The 22798-nt window shown below is 34.6% G+C and overlaps 1 protein-coding gene across 3 annotated transcripts in view; it reads left to right on the plus strand.

Annotated features, from left to right (window-relative positions):
- The window catches only part of ADGRL2 (adhesion G protein-coupled receptor L2), a 429144-nt gene that overhangs the window by 265607 nt on the left and 140739 nt on the right, over nt 1–22798 (plus strand). For all 3 annotated transcript variants that reach the window (XM_070405458.1, XM_070405460.1, XM_070405459.1), the window contains one exon: nt 12448–12620. In XM_070405458.1, the coding sequence (XP_070261559.1) occupies nt 12548–12620 (73 nt within the window). In that variant the 5' untranslated portion in view covers nt 12448–12547. The remainder of the gene's footprint in view (nt 1–12447; nt 12621–22798) is intronic.

Below are 22798 nucleotides of genomic sequence, written 5' to 3' on the forward strand. Positions count from 1 at the left end.
TCCTTACTTACCAGCCTTCCTTCCTGTTTGTTAAAAACATTGCTTAGGTTACTTGCCAGGCATGCAATGGTGCCTGACACTGCGGTTACAGATGTGAAAGCCATGGGTTCTATTTTCAGTTACCTAACAATAATTTGAAAATGACACTTCCAATACTGTTTGATAGTGGTAGGCACACTGTGCTTTGGAACAATGGCAGTGGGTGTGGTGGATATTAGGGAAGGGGAGGGAGTTAGTTGAGTGATGGGTCAAGGAACAAGTGGTAGAGGGGATTTCAGGCAGAAGCAGCAGCAGGAAAGGTACAGTGGTGAAGGTAAGCCTCTTATGGTCCCCAAATCGAAGTAACTTAAAAGAGGAAGAACAGGAAATAAAGGATGGTCATTCTCAAACTTGCTTTAAAAAAAATCCATTAAAAGTTATAATCTCCAAAAATTTGGTTGATGTGTTGTATATTTATTAATCTCCAGGAAGTGACAATATTTATCAGAATCAACATTGAAGTGAAGAGCAAAAGTCACGGTCCTTATGGAGCACATACTCTCTTAATCACTTTAAAGTAATTTGTGAAGTTATTTGTGCCCTTGGCTCATTTCCTTATCGTCTACATCCTTGTGTGGCTTGTCATACCAGCCTCAGTGCCTTGAACAAAGTATGTATCCTGGAAATTTTTTTTTTGTTTGGTGTCAAGAGATAAATATTGAAAACTCTGACAGACAAGATATTAAAGATAGTTTAAAAGCTTAGTTGAAGAGGAGGAGTCATAAGAAACCCCAATATCAACTATCACACAAATGATACAAGTAAATGACCATAGGAATCCAAACAGGGAGAGGGTTGCATCCCCCCCCGCCCCCCGGGCCCTGCAGTTGGCAGTGGTCAGGTTGGCTTCTTTATGGCATGGGTGGTTTTTAAGCCTATCAAGGCTCTTGATAGGTGGAAAAGAGGGAAATGTTTTCCATATGGTTAAAAAACAACCTGGATTAAAAGTTAATTTGAAAGGCATATTCAGAATTACCAAGCAAATAAGTTGGACAGAAGCAGAGGGTTGCATTACATACTTTTGAAGTTGGATCTGTTTGGATTCTTTTCCCAGTTTTACTTTTTGCCACATTTTTAAAACTTTTTCCATGTACCACTGCCCCTCCAGCTCCCTCCCACCCTGTTGTAATTTCCCTATTCTTAAAATAGAGGCACTGCATTTGCTGCGATAATTACAGTGAGATCATAATAAATGTATTTATGGGAAAATTTTAAAATCAGCCGTTCAGAGATCTGCCCTTTTCAACTCACAACCCCAAGTGTTTTCTTTGTCTTGCATATAAAGTGATCTCTAGGATTGGTTCCAGTTTTACACATTTTTATGGTTTAGAGTAAAATTAGGAAGATTAGTCTAATGGAGGTTGGCAGGCTGGATGGAGGGTGAGAAATCAGCCATGAGATTTTTGCAGAAGTTTAGAGAGAGGTTAGGGCAGAGGGAATGAAAGGAATGAGAGGGGATTAAGACATTTCCGAGAAAAAGTCAATAGAACAGTGAGTGAATTTATGCCACTTTAAAATGAAATACTTTTATATTAACAGAACTATATTTTACCGATACTTACAATAAATAATGCTCCAGAGGATTTTTGGTTTTAAAAAGTATTGGAGGCTGAGCTAATTTCATTTATGTGTGTATATATCTCCATGTACACTGGTACACATTTAGTAAGTGTGGTTCAAAGAAATTCTGTTACTTTATAGTGGATGCGATTTTTTTTTTTAACATTTCCCACTAAATGTATTTCTTGATTATTGTAAGTCACCAATTGAATGACACATACACATCTATATGTGTATATATATATATTTAATTCATACTTAATAAGTATATTGGTCTAAAAGGTTTTTTAGGAGACTAATAGTAGAGTAGAGGCTTCTTTAAAACATATGACTATATAAAACATTATTAATGTTAACAGATGTTGCACTTTAATCCTCTAGAATGATTGTTTGGTACCAGCAGGAGATTTATTAAGCCTGAATTGTGTGAAATTGTGTGTGCATAAGCTGCTACTTAGATTGTAAAAATGCTATTGAAAACTGTTAAAAAGTTTTAGCTATAATTGGCAGAGAAGTATTAACTGTGCTGAAACAAGGATGTGTTTATGGTTGGCCCATGTGCTTTACCCTTTTTATCATTTATCTTCTTGTATTAATGTCACTGAATTATTAATTCATGAGCAGGGTGGGAGAGAGAGGAGTGTGAAGGCACCATTTAAATATGTGTGGCAAATCTATCCTTATCGCTAGAGACATGAAAAAAAGTCATTTTGTATTATCTGTAAAATGGAAAGGACATTTTAAAATTTCATTTACTGTAATCCACTTTCAGTAAAACACCTAGATTATTGCTCCCATAATATAATGCTCTTATTAAAAATTTGTAACCTCCTCCACTCTTTTGTCTTATATGTAAAATTGATAGAAAAGTTTAGCCTTCATGTATTTTAATGTGATAACTATTAATTGTAGCTTAGAAATGTTATTCTATGGTATGTTACAGCCTGACTTCAATTTTAAGAAACATTAGATTGTAGATAATAAAAATATTTACTATAATAGTAGCAAAGTATTTTGATTGGGTAGAGCCTAGATACAGGGAATTGTAAAGGTCTAGAAATACCTTTTGTTCCAAAAGAAATGTGTTCATTTATTGTGACTTCATAGTTTTTTGGAATAAGGTAGGCGGTTTGGCCTTGTAGGATTTTTAGCATTATAGAGCCAGTGAACAGATTAGAAGTCAGCAGTTTCCCGTTGCATACAATGTGGAACCGGGATATATCCAGTATTTCATATGGGTGAGTAGCAGTGGTGACAGATATTTCAGGAGTTTGAAGCCACTTTTACCAACAGCTATTTGACACCATCATACTAATGCTAGAGTGCCTCAGGGAGTCTTGTCCAAACCCCATTACTTTTCAGTCTCCCATTACTGACTGTTTTGATTGGGTTTACATTCTCTCCTGCCAAACTACGGAGTAAGATAGGTTACTGTGGCAATGTCCTTTATTTTCTTTTCTGGAGTTTCTCCCCAAACACTCTAAGCTGTACGTATGGCTCTGTTACACACACACACACACTGAAACACTAATTTGTTTTGGTCAGTATAATGCTGCTTTGTTTTATTTTTCTCATTTCAGTATGGTTAATTTCCCTTTACATTAACATTTAAATTAATTTCTTACAATAACAGGCCAAAGTTGGTTTGGCTTCTTTGGCAGACATTGATAGTTACTGGTCAGTTCATCACTTGACTGAACTGCATTCAGTCCTCTTTATGTTGTGCCTGTTCATGTATAGAAAGGGTTGGCAAACTGTGGCTGGCCGGCTATTGGTATAGTGAGGTTCATTGGCACATAGCCATGCTCATTCATTACCCAGTGTCTGTGGCAGTTTTCACGCCACAATGGCAGAGTTGTACAGTTGTGACAGGCAGAGACTGTATAGTCCGTAAAATATTTACTATCTGGATGGTTATAGGAAGAGTTTACTGATCTCTGCCCTATAATATAAGTCTATATAATTCCTTCTAATCTCTCCACACATAATGGAATACTATTAATAGTTTTTAACTTGAGTGATTTGAAGAGTCACTGGTTAATATCATTGGTAGTTATGTTTATTAAGTACAAATTTTTTTGGCTTTTCTTTATATGTGGAATAGCAACAGTGGATATATCTTCCTCTGTTGTTTGAATTGGAAAACTTTTAAAAATTGTGGAAATTTTGCAAAGAATACATTAGTCTTTTTCCAATTAAGAGAGTCTTGGCAAGTAATTCAAGTTTTTCTCAGTTTTTTAATAACCTACCTCTCTTTTTATTAAATATCAGTGTTTAATTACTACTCTGATGTTACTTGAAATTTTAATAGAGGTTATAAAATTATATTGTAAAGTTGAAAACCCATTTTCTAGAAACCACATACCTCTTCTACTCCATGGTTTAGTTAAGAAGCAATAACATATAAAATGATATATTTTAATGAACTAAAGTTTTTTAAATTTTTTATTTATAACAGCCATTCAGAATATTTATTACAGTTTATTACTGTTTCTTATAGTGTGTCCATGAATATTTCTCTTGCCTTCCCATCTGAGCCTCCTAAGAATGCTCTTTAGAGAAATAAGCCAGACCAAACCAACCACACAGAATCTCAGTGTGACACTGGAAGTAGAGTTTGCTCTGTTCATTCGTCTAGACCAGTGATGGCGAACCTTTTGAGTTCGGTGTGTCAGCATTTTGAAAAACCCTAACTTAACTCTGGTGCCGTGTCACATATAGAAATTTTTTGATACTTGCAACCATAGTAAAACAAAGATTTATATTTTTGATATTTATTTTATATATTTAAATGCCATTTAACAAAGAAAAATCAATCAAAAAAATGAGTTCGCGTGTCACCTCTGACACGCGTGTCATAGGTTCGCCGTCACTGGTCTAGACCATAACTTTATTTCTAATGTTGTGGATTAAGTTAATTTTCAGAAAGAATTGATTATCCCTCTTCTCTACAACTTAATAATAAAATGCTGTGATACTGAGTTTTTCTTGTAGATGCAGTTATATAGGGTGTCTCCAAAAATGTATACCCACTTTAACAGCTGATAACTCATTTAATTTTCACTCCTTTCAGGTTTAACTGATTTGAAATAATGGGTAAATCCAGACTAAGCTTTGAACAAAGAAAAAGTGCCTATACGTTTTTTGAGGACAGCCTGTATATGGTATGGAACATAGGCCTTGATGCAGAATGATTTGGCTAAGGGTAGGAATTTGCTCTTTCTGGAAGAAGGCCTGGCCGATGTCATCCTGCTTTTGATCATGTGCTGTTTATCCACAAAGGCAGAATGTGAAATATGTGAGCTGCATAAGTCTCAGGTTATTATATTATGGCTACCAAGCTAATGATTTGTAAGTAGGTTTTTAAAAAAGTTCTTTGAAATGGCAACTTTTTGAGGTGTAATTTTTAAAATGGAATTATTAGAATAATTTCTGAGACATTTTGATAGAAGAGATAAGTTCGTAGTGAGATATATTGCAGCAGCCTCTAAAAATCTTCCTTAAGCTTACTTAGATGGAATCAGGACCATAAACCTAAAATTGGAATAATTGGGAAAATAATGGAATAGTAGATTTCTTGTGTATTTCTACCCAAGTATATAGTTGTTGAACTTTAGGCCTAGATGTTTATGAATGTCCAGCCTTCACAGTGGTAGGTTAAGCCGGTACTCTAGAGTGTGCTCCTGATCTCAATCTTGGGCTCTTTTCATCAAGATGGTTGATCTCAGTACACATTTCAAGGGAAACACAGGTCTAGAAACCACTTTTATTTCTCTTTTCTCATTATTTTGTTATACATGTATTACCATTAAGTTTTGGGGAGTTTAGCAATTATTAATTCATATTTTGGGTCTTGGTAATTTTCATGGTTTAATTCTTAGAAGATTATTCACCTTCTGAAGGTGACAATTATTTTAATCTGTTTCATAATCCTTTAGAACGTAACAGGACCAATATATAGATGGTGAAAATAATAAATAAGCAATACACTTACCAGAACTCAATATAAATACCTAGAATGTAATCATTAGATATTCATTGACTTAAACTGACATACATGCAATTATAGTGTTAATATTATCTACTTTATTGTAGAAGTTAGAATTGCAAGTTTAGATGACATTATATATCGACATAGTTTGCAAATGAGTTGTATCATTTGATTACAAAAGGCAATGTCCTATATACTTAAAATTTTCTTCAACTTCTTACTGTGTTATTTGTTGGTTAATTTTCATATTTATTTTTGAGATCATTTGACGTATTTTACGCAGGTTACCTCATTATGTCTAAGAAACCTCTGGTGACCATCTTGATGATCTAATATATACAACAAATCCTGGGTCATTATTATTATTTCACTTAGTAGTTATATAGACCAAGAGGGAATCTGAATATTGATTCAGGGAATGATTACTAACAATGATGTATGAACAAAGGATTTAGTACAGTGAGCCAAACATAAGATTACATCTCATGAACAACATTGCATTTTTTTTTAATTTGCCTGACCAATGATTAGTTCAGCCAATTAGGTGAAATAAATTATTAGGACCCAGGGGTAGGGAACCTTTTTTTCTGCCAAGGGCCATTTGGATATTTCTGACATCATTCACGGGCCATACAAAATTATCAACTTAAAAATTAACCTGCTATATTTGGTCAAACATTTAATTAATTCACCCCTAATGTCTTAGCAGGATCAGACCAAATGATTTCAAGGGCCTTATATGACCTATGGATCCGATATTCCCCACCCCTGGAGTTGAAAGTTCTTGGCTTACTAAGGCTTTTTTTTTTTCCTTGTTAGATAATCACAAGAAGGGAGGATAAGTAGAGTACAATGAGAAATTTTGAGAGAGAGACCACATTCACTTAATTTTGTAACTTAAAAATTAAACTTTATCATAGGTATGTATGTATAGGAAAAAACATAGTATTTATATGGTTCAGTGCTATCCAAGTTACAAGCATTCACTGGGGGGTCTTGGAACATATCCCTCCTCGGATAAGGCGGGGAGGGGGACTACTATAATTAGCCTTGATTGGAATTCAGGCTCTGCCACCTGCTAGTGGTGTTACTTTCCCTTTCTGAACCTCATATTTCTGGCCTTTATAATATTGACCTCATAAGGATTAGTGATATGTGTCTAATATAGTATTTCACATATAATCGGCACTCAAGAAATATTTCTAGCCATAGTGCCCATAATTTATATTCAACTCAAAAAAATTACCTGAGAATTCTGTTCTATGGGAAAGTTAAGGGGCAGTATATCTTAAAGCTGGAGAGAACTGCCATTTAAGAATAGCTTTCTCTTTTCCCTACATAGGGGAAAACCTAACTTCGGCGTTGTAGTTACGCTATAATTTTAACAATAAATACAAACTATTTTAAACAAGTAGATCTATGAAATATTTTGATAGAAAAGTTGAGGAAGCCATCAAATTTCCATGATAAATAAGGTAGTATTTTGGATTGGGCATGTGCCTCTTTTTTTCTTTTGAAACTTCATTTGCAAGTTTATGTTCAGTCATAAGATGTTCCCTACATTGGTTTGAAAATGACAGCCATTTGTTTTTATTATTTCAACTGGAAGGATTTTAATGAAGAGGATGGCAGAATGCCCTGCACTGTGCCTCTAGTGTCCACGATACAACCCTCTTTTGCATGCTCAGCACGATTCCAAGATAGATATTACTGCAGATAGCAGATGTAATTTACTAGGAGCATTCCTGAACTCTTCTCTTTTCTGCTCCTCCACTAAGCCCTCTCCTAGGAGAATTTCTTCCTTCACAATGAAGAAATTTCAGTAAAGGGTAAGATCAATAATGGATGTTAAAGGGACGTTAGCATAACTAGTTTAATTTAAACTACTCTAGAGTTGATACTGGTGTCCGCAGAAATGAAAGGGAGAAACAGGGTGGCGACTAGGGGTGGTCACGTGCTTTTAAAATCTCCATCAGCATTCTCAGCCCCAACCCTATCCTTGTGAGAGAAAGAAAATAAACTCAAACGCAAAGAACGGTGAATGCCTGGAGCTAAAAAAAAAAAAAAAAAGGCTTTCTGATTAGCAATAGCAACGGTTTTTCTTAGATGACTTACTGAAAGAAAACTCCCAAGCGTGTTGATGTTTTCTCCTATGTTAACGAGAAGGGGAGACTCTGACCTAGAAGGACTGACTGCACATAAGATATTTCTGAAAAATGACCACCGAGCGAGGTTTAGTTAAATTAAAATGCAGCTCATTTATTTTCCACTTTCTATTGCATGGGGGCAGCGTGGGTTTGGTATCCTTTTTTGTTGTTTTTGTTTTGGTAAAATATAGAAAAGCAGCTTTCTTTTACAAGTAAATAATGCCCCGTAATGTATATAATTTTATAGCACAACTAAGATCAGAAAGAGAGATCTTGTACAGTAATCTTTAGCTTTCATTTAGAGTTGACATACATTTAGTGCGTAGAATTTTAGGCTTACCCCAAACATTAATCTTTTATTTTATATAGCGTTAGCGCTTAATAACATGGAGGGGTGACTTTTGTAGGTCTCATGCTTGGATGGCTCTTTCCTTCCCCTGTTCTTCCCATGCATAGAGGTGTTTTGCATTTAATATCTAGTGTTCACAGCAGTTTAGTGTCTACGAATAGAAATTAAAGATAAAGCTTTATATATGAATCTTTAAGGTGGCTTTGCTCTTAATAGAATATATCAACCTTAGTTAACCAGTTTTAGACAATTTTAAACGATCTTTTCCTCTTACTACCTTGAAGCTTGTTAAATGTTACTTCTTGCACTGATGCTTATCAACAAATATTTTTTATTTTTTCTATTTTTACTAAATAGGCATCATTAATATAAGGTTAAATGTGATTTCCTGGTAATGTTCCATAAATACATGACTATTAATGGTGTTTTCCTAATTTTGCCCACAATTTGAGGCACAGGATGGAATATTTAATGCAGCTAATAAATTAAGGGGTGAGGCAAAAGTAGGCTTACAGTTGTTCCTATGGAAAAATAATACAAAAATTAAGAAATAATACAAGAATAAATCCTGTGTTTCGTGTACTAAGCTGTAAACCATTTTTTGCCCAACCCTATATAAGCAGGTTACCATCTGAAAGACTACAACTAACTGTATATTGTAAGTGAAGTATAAGACTTCGAAGACTGTTAGGATATAAACAATGCTGATGCGTATTCCTGGAAGTCCTTGTTCAGCTTTGGAAGGTTTAGTAGTAATGATGCATTAATTGACTTTTTACATGACAGAGTAATAGGATACCTAGATCTAAGAAAAAAAAAATCTTGACAGAGGCTTGGTATACAATGGCATGTGGTTTATAGATGAAATAGTTTGAATCTTCTTACTTGAAGGATAAGAAGAAATGTAGGATGAGGTTATACATTAGAAGTGCCTTTGATCTTTGAAGAAGCATAGTTACTTATAGTTTAAGTAGAAATGTTCTGTTTCTGGTTTTATTAAGAAATGAACTGTTACTTAGCATTAGGAGGGATTTCATTGGTGCTCTGTCTTTACCCTCCCAGTTCCTCTCTGAAGTTATGGGGGGAGGGGAGTGGCGGTGGGGAGGAGGGAATAGGGCAGAAGACAAACTGGTTATTAATATGGGGACTGGGTTCATCTTTTCTGTTTGTTGAAAGAAAATTTAATAGCCCTTTTCTGATTTTGTTTCTTGTTTTCTTTTGCATTGTGAGAAGCTTTTCCTGAACTCCATTTTGCAGGTAGTTACAGAGTTGGAAGGGAGAGTATTAGCTGCATCTATGCCTGTGATTGTCCGTTGGCTGGAGTTTGATGTAGGAGGAATGTTTTTTGGGGGGATTAGTTTCACCATATTTGATTATTTATTCATTCTATCCTTTGCTGATTGTGGTTTGCTAAGTATTTCAGTGTTCATTAAAATTTTTAAATGGAAGGTTGTTTTTAATTTGGATCACAGCAGTAAAATCTTTTGACTTTAAGCTTTCAGAATTGCATTTAAAACTTGGCTTTGCTTTTTTATTTTTAATCCTCACCTGAGGGCATGTTTTAGAGAGATGGGGTAGGAGATGTGAGAAACATCCATTGGTTGCCTTCCTTCTATATGTGCCCCCAGCTGGGGATCGAACCCCATCCCAGGTATGTGCCCTGACCGAGAATCAAACCGGCAATCTTTAAGTGCACAGGCCAGCACTCAACCAACCGAGCTGCTCTGGCCGGGCAAAACTTGAGCTTTTGAAAATAATTTTATTTGATATGAAAGTGATTGGCTATAGATTGTAGAAAAATAAATGTGATATTCTTTTTAGTTACTCATTACACAGTGATGGACAGACTTCAGCTTTATTTACATAAAAGAAGCCATGATTTTATGACATTCCAGAACCTGTTTCTGTTTGTTAGAAGCAGTCATTTGTACTGTCTCATAATTGACTAGAGCATACTTTTAAAATTGTGTTCTACATTCAGATTTTAAGACTCCACTGAAATTTTAGTATAGTTAAAGCCTGTTCATAAAATACGGTGTCCTGGCCAAAGACCACAAAAGAGGCCTTGGTTGTGCGGTTTCCTCCTCCTTCTCCCCTCACTAACAGAGGTTTTCCTATCTTGGCAGCTGTTTCCTACAAGGCAGTCATCAGTCCCTGATTTCTTCCTTCCCTTTCTTCCCACAAACAAGGACTCTTTCAAAGAGCGGATGACTGGAGACAGACTGATCTTGGACCGCTTTAAGAAAGTGGAAATGTGTTCGAGAGTTGTGCTTGTGGGGAAGCAGCCTGTATGCGTTTGTTCATTGACGTGAAAGTACCCATTACAACCAAAGCTCGGACGGTCAGAATTCTGTCAGGAGCATTCCAAAGGCTCATATGTAGTTCTACTTGTAGTAGTGAACGTACCTCATTCACACTTTAAACTTACTTTCCTTGCTTCATCAGCTCATTGAACAGTCTATAGGGTATAAGAAATTGTTTATTGGTGGGGCTTTTCAATGTGACAAGCCATGAAATTATCTGACTTATCCTTATGCTCTCCATAAAAGAGCTTGCAGTTTTAAGGCAGGGACTTTGCCACAGCAGTTGTAAGGTGCAGGTTTACTTTGGGGTTTGTCTTTGGACTAGTCTTTGGGAGCTCAGAGTGAAAAATGGATAGAGGCAGCTAGCCGGTTCTGCAGGGTTGTGTGCCCTGTGTCTCCATCCCATTAATTTCCAGTGTATCCGTTCTTTTCATACTTTTGGCATTCAAAAGAGGAAACTTGTTCTTTCCTTTGTTTTTGTCTTATTTCTTTGGACAAAGAAGCATCTCAGGTGTTCTCTCCTGTCGAAGATCTAAAGGGCTGGTCCAAATTAGACTTGGCTCAGGATTATATATATTTTTTGCCACCTCTCCACCAGTTCGTTCTTTTGTTTGTTTTTAGAGATGCAACCTTGGAGATAAAATCATTATCGTCTGGGGTTATTTTTTATTGTTGGTTTGTTTGTTTAATACTCACAGGAGAGGATATTTTTTCCATTGATTTTTAGATAGAGTTGGAAGGGAGGGATGGAGTGAGAGAAAAAGAAAGAGAAACATCCATGTGAGAGAGACACATTGATTGATTGCCTTCTACACTGCAACCCATGTATGTGCCCTTGACTGGGAATTGAATCTGTAACCCTTCAGTGAGAAGGCTGATGCTTAACCACTTAGCACGGCAGCCAGGGCTGGGCTGGAGTTTTTATTTGAGTTCAGTGGATGGACCTATGTACTCAAGATCTAGGTTTGATATTAAGTTATACCTTGCTGCAAGGAAAGACAATATTTGAAAATCTTAAACTTCCTAATGAAATAGTTGAGACTTTATTAATCGGCTCTCTCTATGAATAATAACAGTCAGAGGAATAATAATTTGATATGTTGTGTTTGGAAATGAGATAATTTTGGAGTGCCATTATTATATAAAGTACAACCATATGTTAAAAATTGTGCACCCTTGTACAGAAAAATAAACCATTTCATTATATCTCTACTCTGTCTTGCAAGATAACACGATAAAGTTGTAGATAATGATGCTGCTACCATTACTAGAAACAAACCAAACAAGTATATGTTTTTTATAAAATCTTGTTAGAGGTGTTATGTATTAAAGCTAGTACAGGTGACCTTTGAATAATGTAGGGGTTGGAGCACCAACCCTGCACAGTTGAAAAATTTGTGTATAACTTTTGACTCCCACAAAACTTCACATTCTCCCTTGATTCTATGGGGATTGGTTCCAGGATATCCCCTTCACCCTCACCTCATGTGGATACCAAAATCCACAGATGCTCAAGTCCCCATTATAAAATGGCGTAGATCAATGCATAGAGTTGGCCCTTTGCATATGTGGGCTCCCAACAGTGAATAAAAAAAACCACCTTAAAAACAGTACAGGTATTTACTGATAATAAGCAGACTCTCACATTAAAATACTGTGTTGCTCAAGAGTCAACTGTAATTTAATAAAAAGACTAATATTTGACATAGTGACAGATGAATTGTTCTAGGATGACTTCCTAATAAGCTTTTCAAAGAAAAATTCATCATTAGGAACTTGTATAACTATTATTTTGTGATTCATATGTTCTGGCTGTCTATAAATGCTTTTTGGGTTTTGATCATTTTTGAGATGCGAGGCTCCACTATTCAGCGTTTAGGCGCCGCTGCCATAGTGGGTATAGAATCAAAGTTTATACCTTTTTTTTTTTTTTTAATAATTAGGAGGTTGAGGGAAGATGGGAGGGATGGTTATTTTTATTGTTTTTTTTTTTATTTTCACATTTTTTTGTAAAGTAAAAGGACCATAGAGTAAATGATGGATTTGTTTGTTTTTCAGATATGAGGATCAATGATGCAGACTGCTGGGTTCAATGAAGCTGGACATTTTTAACTAGATTCATTAAGGAATACAAAGAAAATATTTAAAGGGATCAATAATGGTGTCTTCTGGTTGCAGAATGCGAAGTCTGTGGTTTATCATTATAATCATCTTCTTACCGAATATAGAAGGTAAGAGCAGTTTGAATTTTATTTTTTACATCTAGGAGACTGAAACTATGCAAGCTTACTTATGTAGAAGAGTACTATTTTAGAAACAGATGATAAAAAGATTTTCTTAATGTTGAATTATTTTCATTACACAGCTATATATTATAGAAAGTGCTAGAAGTCTGAATTTTTATTTTACATAAATTTATAAATGTAATAATTTTAAATAATCCTGAGATAAGTAAATGAACACTTTGTTTTGTTTTTACGTTTTACATTTATTGACTATATTTATTCTAGTAAATTTGAAGGTATTTTGTGGCAACTCTTTCACTTCATCTTTTGTCTGCTCCTTGAGTGCAGTCATAGTTCTAAAACTATTAAATAAAAATTTCCATATGTGCTGGAAAACTTTTCATAGTGCTGCCATTTTCTTGTTACCTATATCTTTTTGGTGACAGATCCGATTTTTAAAGAATTACATACACTTTTGAGGCTTAATGAAATAATTGGAACCATCATTTATCAATTACTATATGGATTTCCTGGTATCCATTATTTCTGTAGACATGTTTTTTTTTTTTTTTTTCCATTTGAAAATAGCACCCTTCCAGGTGCTTTTTACGGAGCAGGCCACAAGTTAATATGGAGCAAAGATGTGTGAAGTTTATAGCTCGTTGATAGTGATAGTTGTATTAATTGTGTAAAAGCTGTGAAGATTACAAAATCTCTGAGAGATGCATGTACAATATAATGGGTATTTTTGTTTCCAATTAAATATTCTTGGAGAAAATACTTAGAATTTTAATATTGGCTGATCACATTTATACCTATTAATAAAAAGATAGGTGGAGGAAAAGAGGCATACTGTCAACTAATAGATAGCAGCAAGCTTATTATTACAATGTCTTTGTAATAAACTTCTTCAAAATGTTAACATTTTAATTTTGCCAAAAGAATTTTATTTGAATTGCTTGTTCCAAAATTGTTTTATTTATCTTCTCCTTGCTCTCAAAGTTTCCTACTTTCAGTATGTTGATATAATTTAACAATGCAGTTCAAGTAAGTAACACATGATTTAAGTCACACATGAAAGTCATAAATGGGATAGTATTTTATTTTTAGAAGATATTGCTCTTTGCATCAAAATTGAAAGATGCATCAAATCTAACATTAAAATGTAATATGTCTGAATAAATAGTACTGTAACATAACGATAAGGCAGTGAGCAGAAACTGAGTTTAATAAGAATCTCTGGCTTGGATGGTTATAAAAATTTTGTGTGTAATCTATAATTTTGCATCTTTTTTTTTGGGGGGGGGGGAACTAACTGAATTCCTGCTGTTATGTTTGAATGATTTTATACATTTAAGAAAATTTCCAGGTGTGGACCAATGGCTCATTAGTCCACATAATGAAAAAAATTTCCAATCAAGATAGAGACCACTTTGCTGGCACAGTAGCTTAACTCAGCAGGGGGCTAGCAAACAGAGACTTTTTCATGAGATACTGCAGTTTTATTTCTAGTGTCACCTTTCGGGTCAAGATTCATATCTGATGTTTAGAGAAATTTCATTTTTGGCACATCAGGCCATGGGGTGTTGCTTTTGAAACATTTCCCTCCTACGGGTAAGGAGAACCTGGAAAGAATGCACACTGCTAGTTGTGGGAGTATACACAGTTATGTACACTGTTAGAGCAGTGACCCAGCGCACATGGTTTTGTCTCGGAAAAGTTTGACATGATATGTTAGGTCTTTATTGCCAGAAAGCAGATGATGCTCTGTGAACACCTATAGAGAAAACCAATCAAAGTTAGGTGTGAGAGCAGGGGAAAGAAGATACAAATGTAACCATTCACCCATTAAATATCTGCCAGTCCCGTACAGGATCGGTTACCTTTTAAAATCTTAACAGAGGTGAGCACTTTCGTATTAGTACTTAGATCCTTACAGATAAACTCAGATAAGGTTTCCTCCCTCCTTGCTCATTTACCGATGACTAAATTGAGCCAGGTGCTCAATAAAAAATGGGCAAGGCACATTTCTGCTCTTGAGCTCATTGTCTTGTGTGCAGAGGTGGAAATCTCAAATACCTGTTGGGGCCAAGCAGACACAGTAACTTGTGTTTGCAGGCCAGTGGAGGTCTGCGCAGGCAGGGAAGTCCTTGCTGGGGGACCCATGATTGCCTTTTATTTTAGCCTCGTTTTGCCAGTTTTCTGGCTTTGCAATACAAAGTAGACATTAGATTTTTAAGTATAATAGTAACTAATCAAGTTTTTAAGGACAATAAAACAAGTCTTTGTGTTGTATTCAGTCATGAGCCATGCCTGCCTTTTTAGAGCTGTCTTTTCTGCTGTTAACCGTAGTGTTTTCCCTTAACATATGATTTTCAAGGCTTAACACAATGTTGGGTTTGTTTTACATTTATACAGATGAGATGTAAATTTCCACATTTGCAAGAAGGACTTATTCTGTCAGATGAACATTATAAATCTGTCATGTTTTGTGTGCATATAAGAGCAAATCACTAAGCATTTTTATAACGTTTACGATGGTAAAAGCTGATTACATATATAAAGGTTTAATTGTTAGAATTAGGTTGTCTCCCTCTCGCTATCTCTTTCAATTAGTATTTCAGAATCAAAGTCTAACCCATTAAAATTTACTTATTTTTGAAAAATAGGAAGTGTGCTTTGTTTATTCTTCAAGTCTCTATCCCTGTGTTTTTTTAAAAAAATGCTGTTTAGAATTTCCAAATAAAAAATAGTTATAAAAGACCAGACTTCAAAATATTTTGTAAGTTTTTCTTAGAATTGATTTTATTCCTAGAGAACTAACCTCAAGCCCTTCAAAAATTAGTTTTCTTGAGAAACTGGTGTGTTTTGATTCTTTTGGGTGATTTCTATAAGCATAGTAACCCACTGTGGAATCATGTATCAGTAAGTAGGAAAGTAAATTGAATTTTTGTGTCCCAGAGAATTAAATTATGGTATATAATGGAGCCCTGGAAAGTATAAGTCAGACATATGAAGGCTTGCTCAAGTGACAAGTTACGAATAATAGCAGTTCTTCAGCAAAGTCAGTAATACAGATTTCAGGTTGAATTTTTATGCAGTGTGTGTGTAATTAGATTTCTTTAGTCAAAATTTTAGTTAATTAACTCAAATTGCATTTCTGCTTGTCCTCATTTCAAAGAAAAATATTATGCGGTGTATAAAAGCCAGCTATTCCAGATACAGTTGTACATATTTATTTTATATACATCAAGACGATTTTAGAACATAGCCATAGAAATAGTATCGTACCCGTTTTTAATGTAGTTTTAAATTCCTTAAGCACATTTTACAATGACTTTTGTGTAAATGGTATCTTACTAAAAAAGGATGTTTGATTGTGGAGTCTTTTCACTAGTGTGGCAGGAAAAAAGTAGATCTATGTGTTACGCGTATGAATTCGAAAACCTTTTTGGCATATAAATACTTCCTTCAGAATGGTCTATAATTTAGTGGAAGGAATTGTTCTCCAAGGTTAAATTTAAGAAGGATCATTTATTCTTTTTTCTTTCATTGTTTTATTAACACACACATATAATGAAATGTATAAAATTTATATTTGCACACATAAGCTTACACAGTATGCCCAGTACGTACTGTCAGTATGTCAGCTTCATGGGATCTTTTAATTTTATTTTTTTGGTTCACTGTTGTGTCCCAAGTTCCTAGAATAATGCCTAGCTTATAGTAAGCACTCATTCTATATCCATCACATAAATAGTATAAATCTTTAAAGAGGGTAATGGTCTTAATCACTCGAGAGGGGACAATTAATACTTGTTATAACAAGGTGAAAGTGCCATGATGATGATATTCACAGAGGTATTAAGGTGAAGGGTAGCTGAGTTGGGTGGGGTGTATGTCAGGAAGTAATGATGATGCTTGAGCTGAATCTCAAAGTTGCTGAGTAGTTAGGTAAAGACAGTGGTGAGCATGGTAATGGAGAAAAAAAATCAATGGAGAGAAAACAGCGTAGATATGAAATAAACTATTACAGTGGTTCTCAAACTTTAGCAGCCGCAGAATCACCTAGAACAGCGGTTCTCAACCTGTGGGTCGAGACCCCCTTAGGGGTCGAATGACCCTTTCACAGGGGTCGCCTAAGACCATCGGAAAACACATATATAATTACATATTGTTTTTGTGATTAATCACTATGCTTTAATTATGTTCAATTTGTAACAATGAAAATACATCCTGCATATCAGATATTTACATTATGATTCATAACAGTAGCAAAATTACAGTTGTGAAGTAGCAACGAAAATAGTTTTATGGTTGGGGGTCACCGCAACATGAGGAACTGTATTAAAGGGTCTCGGCATTAGGAAGGTTGAGAACCACTGACTAGAAGGTTGTGGAGTAGAGCCCAAGCATTTACATTTCTTACAAATGTCTGGGCTGACACTGGGTTGCTCAGCATCACACTTAAGAAGCACTATAGTATTAACTGAGTATGGGTGGATGAGTGAGGTCTTCGGGGTGCAGAGGTGTGGATATAAAGTAACTTTTTAAAAATAGTTTTAGAAAAAAAATTATGCTTTAATTCATTGTGATTCAGAAGTTGCAACCAGTTATTTACTGGGAGTTACTATCTATACCTTTTCATATAGCTCTTTATTCCTCTGTTGAAGTTCCTTGGGTATAATTTTAGGCTTCAAAAAGGAATTATTTTGTCACTCTGTTTTGACAGTGTACTAAGAAAGAAAAAAATAAAATGGAAAAACTATCTCCAGATTGGAAAAAGCAGAACATATTTTCTGTTAAGGGTAAATGTGACATTTTCAGAACTCCTAAACCCTTGCTTTAGTTTGTCTCTTTTCATTGTAATAACCTTGTTCTTTTTCCTTGTTGAGAATAACTACATGGCTATTGCTATGATAGTGCTGAATTAACTTACTGTAGGGACTTTAGATTTCCCAGTCTAGCAAAATTGACTATTTTTGTTCATTTCAGTATATTTGATTAGTTGAAAGCTAGGAGGTAAATTTTCAGCAAGGTGCATGGGGATTTGGCAGTATGACTCCTATTAAACTTAATGGGAGTCACAACTCCCATTAAATTAATAGAAATTGTACAGCATATCCATGTTCGCTGCATAGCAAATGTAACCTTATATTTTAAATTCACAAATTATGTAAATTAACTTTGGGTTAAGCAATGTATTTTTAAAAAATGATTTTCTTTATATTTTTAGTGCAGATCAATGTGATTTTACTCCTTAAGAGAGTAACTAACTATATTGCTCTTAGGCCACTTTAAATATTCCTTATTGTATTAAATGAATGTAATGTAATTTGATTGCAGCAGCTTTCTTCTGCATAGGTTATGATGTAATTCATTTTTAAAAATAAGTATTAATGCCATTTACAAATTATATGATGTTGTTTATATTGTAAACACCAGATGCCTTGTAGTACTATTAACAGGATTCAAAAGCAAGGTACATTTATTCTGAATGTGGCTCAAGTTGAAAAAAAAGTAAGACTAAATAGGATACACTGGTGTTCTTTTTTAAAGTTAATTTGGAATATACTTTGGTCATCTTATTTGACATTCAGTGTCAAAATATGCCATATTTTATATGAAGATTAAGTTCCAGTGCCTAATTGTTGTTGTTTTTTCTCTACATTTTTCCTCCCACTTTTTATTCTAGTTCATGTTCTTGCTTCTTTTCCAGTGTTAGGGAAGGTTTGTTTATCCACAATCTCTGTTGACTCACCAGTAGGCCTGTGACTGGTGGTAAAGTGTTATAAATCAGTGTGTCACACAAAACAGACCTCAATAACATTGTATTGCTTGACTGTTAAATTTTTGCAAACCTTTATTTTCTGACTACATCCAATGTTTAACAAATTAATCTGTTAACTATGAAAAATACTTGCTAAAAGTAAAGAGGTTATAAACTTCTCCGTACAAGGGGAAATTTTTGAAATATTGATTTGATGTCAATATTAGGCACTTATCACAGTCATCGCTATATTTTGAAAGAATCAATAGTGTAATAAAGGTAGCTTAATTAAAAGCACAGGAAGCATGGAAAGCTTCTTAATTTTGCTGAACGGTAGTTGTGTTAATTACTCACTGAGTACTTTTCAGTTCTGATGAATCTTTTGCTTAATGTTTTGAATTCATACACATTTTCTCTTTTTTATCTGCTGTCTGCTTAGGTTTCAGTATTAGAGAATAAGATAATACAAAGGCTTGAGCACATCTGAGTATTAATGCTGAACTGGTATATTTTGAAGAACTGATTTATCTGCCACATTACTGAGGGAGTGCCTTACTGAAACATATGCTTGGTACCCTGTGGTACTCTTTATTTTCTTTTCACCTCCTGCATGACAGAGAATGACATATGACAGCCATGCAGTCTGCATGTATTAGACATCAGTGTGGATTAGTGAATATCTCCTGACATCTTTCAACCCTATTCTTGAACTCCTTTTGTCAACTTGACAGAAGTGATTCCAGGAGAATACCTAGCCCCAGCCCTGGGATTTCTTGGCTAACATGTAAGGCTGGGAAGGGAATTCCCTATCAGAGCTTTAGGAAGCAAAAACATTTATAATCCCTCCCTAGCAGCATGGGACTCTACAGAGTTTGACTTTTATGTTTGCTGTTATTCTTGCTTTGAGGGCTTATTTTTCTTAAAAGTTCATGTTGCCTCACTCTTTGAGTTTGAATGTAATACATTCTAATGAGAAAAGATATTAAAAATTAAGGTAGGAATTTAAAATTGTCCGTAAGTCTAGGACCTTGATATACTGATGGTAGTGGGGAGAGAGCTATTGGATTTTAAGAGACCCACGTTTATACGGCAGAACGCTGTGATTAAGGTGATGGTGGCAGGTGATTAAAAAGTTGGTAAATAAAGTGGAGACAGGTGGTATAGGTTAAGTATGTTCCCTTGTTTAAGGAACGTACCTTCATCAGTTTTGTTTTTTGGTTGTTTGTAGTAGATCTGTCAGATACCTGAATTTGTTTCTAGGCAGAAAGAAAGTCAACGGTATCCAGTGCAAGGAGAGGAAGTCTCGTTGAGGAAAGGAGAGTGGATATTAGGATATTGGGAGAAGGAGTTTCAGGAAGAGATGTGCACAGGAGAAGAAGAAATTTAAGGGAGGTCACGCTGGATGTCTTTAATCTTATTTATGTAGAACAGTGCACCTTAAAATTTAATGCAGGTATAATGCACTTGGGAATCTTGTTAAAATGTAGATTCTGATTCCATGATCTGGGATGGGCTGCAAGAGCCTGCATTTCTAATAAGCTTCCAGGCGATGCTGAGGCTGCTGGGCGAGGCTGCTGAGCGGTGAGAGGACATATCCGTATCAAGGAGTCTTGACTATTAAAATGTTTAGTCTAGAAAATTAGATTTTGGGTGACAGTGCTTCCTACCTTTGCAAATCAAGGTTTGTTTCTAACCTTAACACAGTTGAAATGTAGAAATAACATCTTTCACTTTTCTAATTTGTTTTGTTTTAAAAAGGAACTAAGCTACCATATAACATTTTTATATTTCGTTGTACTTTTAATCCTGATTTATATGCTTTCTAGTGACCTTTCATTTGATGATTTGTTTTGAAAAATCCCTGAGTAAATGCAGCTTGACCCCTTCTTCCTAATATTTCCCTCAAGTCCCCATTGGTCTGTCCTACTTTTAGTCTGTGATGCATGGAAACACTACTTTTAATAGCATTTTACTACAAATGTGCTTAATTCTTGAAGTAAAATTATAAAATCATGTATGCAAAGTGTATATTATGTTTGTCTTAACCCATGTAGGAAGTTTATATTTTACTAATTTTTCCAAGTCAACATATTTTTAAAACTAAGAATTTTTGTCATTTTCACTCGTGTATTGGTGCCCTGACATGATAGCACCATAAAGGAGTATAGGATGGGAATGTAAACTGGTTATCTAAAAGAGCTTAAAGATACTTTATCCGCTTAAGGTTGTCTAGTGATTTTCCTGCTTTGTAGAATCATATATAATCAAAGATTTTATTTATTTTAAGTAGTAGATATTACCTCCTTTTACTTTTCCTGTCAGAGATAAAGATAGGTTACTGATATGATTTATTTTATGATAATACAAATCACAAATTACAGTTATTTCTTCATGAAGTGCATTAGATTACTCAGCTTTTAAAGCCAAATAAAAAGTAAGTAGGAAATTTTAAACAAAGAGCATTCTATATAGGTATCTTAGAGGTAAAAATATCTTTTGTTTGTATTTATTGGTAGAACTGAGGAATTTTAGACTGAGAATCACAACTTGGACATTAGCTAGCCACGTAGTTTTCAACTTACAGGTTGAGAAGCTAAGGCCTGCAAAGTGGTCCCTTGGTCGGGCTCTACTCACTGCCACTCCATTTTCCTTTCTGTAGAACCGAATCTTTACCTTTAGGTAGGTCATTGGTGTATTTTCCTACCTTATCAGGCTGTCACCCGAGAATATTTAACATATACTTTAAAATATATTGCTTAACATTGTTTCACTTAATGGTGAGAATTGAAAAAGATGTTTTATTTCAAAGTTTTTAATATCATTACATTCAGATTAAAACTACATTAGAATTAACTTTATTTTGAAATATATAAAACATAATACCAATGTTGTTAACTCTGCAATTTTCAAATAATATTCAGGAATTATATAGCCATAGGCAAATATTTTTTTAAAAATCACAGTTTCTCTTTGAAAGTACAAACTGCTCAGAATGATTATCAGAACATTGAAAAAATGAAATATTACAACAGTAGTTTTGATTTTTGCTCAATGAGGTTTATCAGTTTCACACTGATCATTTATCAATGAAATAATAGTTAAAGGCATGCTTTCATATCCCCTCCTTCAGGTCTGGGGTTTTAGACATTATCTTTTCCCTTTTGTTTGCTTACAACAGGAAGCTCCTTTAATCCTTTGCTTTGTTTTAGAGTTTAAGCAAATAGAGGCTATCCCTGTTAGCTTTTAAAAGCTCTTACTTTTGCTGCATTAATGGCACTCACTGTAGATTCAGGGATCCTGCTTTATTTACCAGAAAGCTTGCCTTTGAGAGCTGTCATTCCATTCTTTTAACTGTGTTGTTAATTGACAGCAAAGATTGAGTGGAAAACCTTTAGTGACAAATACTGGATATAGGTATGACTCCAATCTAAAGGCTAATGAATCTTTGCTGCTTTATCCCATTTCTATTTGTACTAAGGTACTAAATACAGATGAGAAGAACAAAGTACAGTTAAAAGCATTCAGAAATGTTAAGCAACAATAAAACTCCATAACCATTTAAATGACAGCAGCTGACTATTTGAATTAACTTTGTGTTTGGCTTAATTTGGGGCCCTAATTATTCCTAACTTACGTGAGTAGATTTCAATTATAGTATCCTGCAGGGATTTGTAGCTAAGGCAACTAAAAGAATCATTTTACATAAAGTACTTTTGTTCAACTGATTAGGCAAGTTAAAACGTAATGGTGTAAAATTGAAACCCTTCTGACAAGGTCCAAACAAAAATGTTTTTAGTAATTTTGTTAAAAAATTTAAATAAGTTTAATTTTAAGTAATATTTTGGTTTGGGGGAAGATTGCCTTTATTGTCATACGGATAATACATGTATATATGTATACATACACATATATAAAATGTATCTTAACATTCCAAGTTTGAGTAAAGTAGTAAAACAGTGAAGATATTTGTCACAGTGCAAACCTTCCTAAATCATGTTTAAATCGCTTCATATAATCCTTGATACATAGTTTGACATCTTCAGATACCTAGGTTTAGAGGAGAAATAAAATAACTTGAATGACTAGCACCTCTTTTGTATTTTGGAATGCATTTCAATTGAGCACAAATCAGGGATTCGTTTATATATTTGAAATGCTGTATACCAAGAAGTACAAGGACACACGATGTGGTTGACATTGTGCTACAGTTGGTAGACAGTGCAATATTTAACTGGCTCTTCCTAAATATTCTTTCTCTCCACAGTAATTTCGAACACCTTTACCAGATGAAACCTACTTTATGACTGTTAGTGATAAATCCTACTTTGGGTCCTTACTAGTCTATGTATTGGAGCAAAATATTAAAAAAAAAAAGCTCTTACTTTGGCTGCATTAATGGCACTCACTGTAGATT

Source organism: Myotis yumanensis, unplaced genomic scaffold, assembly GCF_028538775.1.
Source record: "Myotis yumanensis isolate MYYU_CA2020_CCGP unplaced genomic scaffold, mMyoYum1.0.hap1 SCAF_2, whole genome shotgun sequence".
Lineage (NCBI taxonomy): Eukaryota > Metazoa > Chordata > Mammalia > Chiroptera > Vespertilionidae > Myotis > Myotis yumanensis.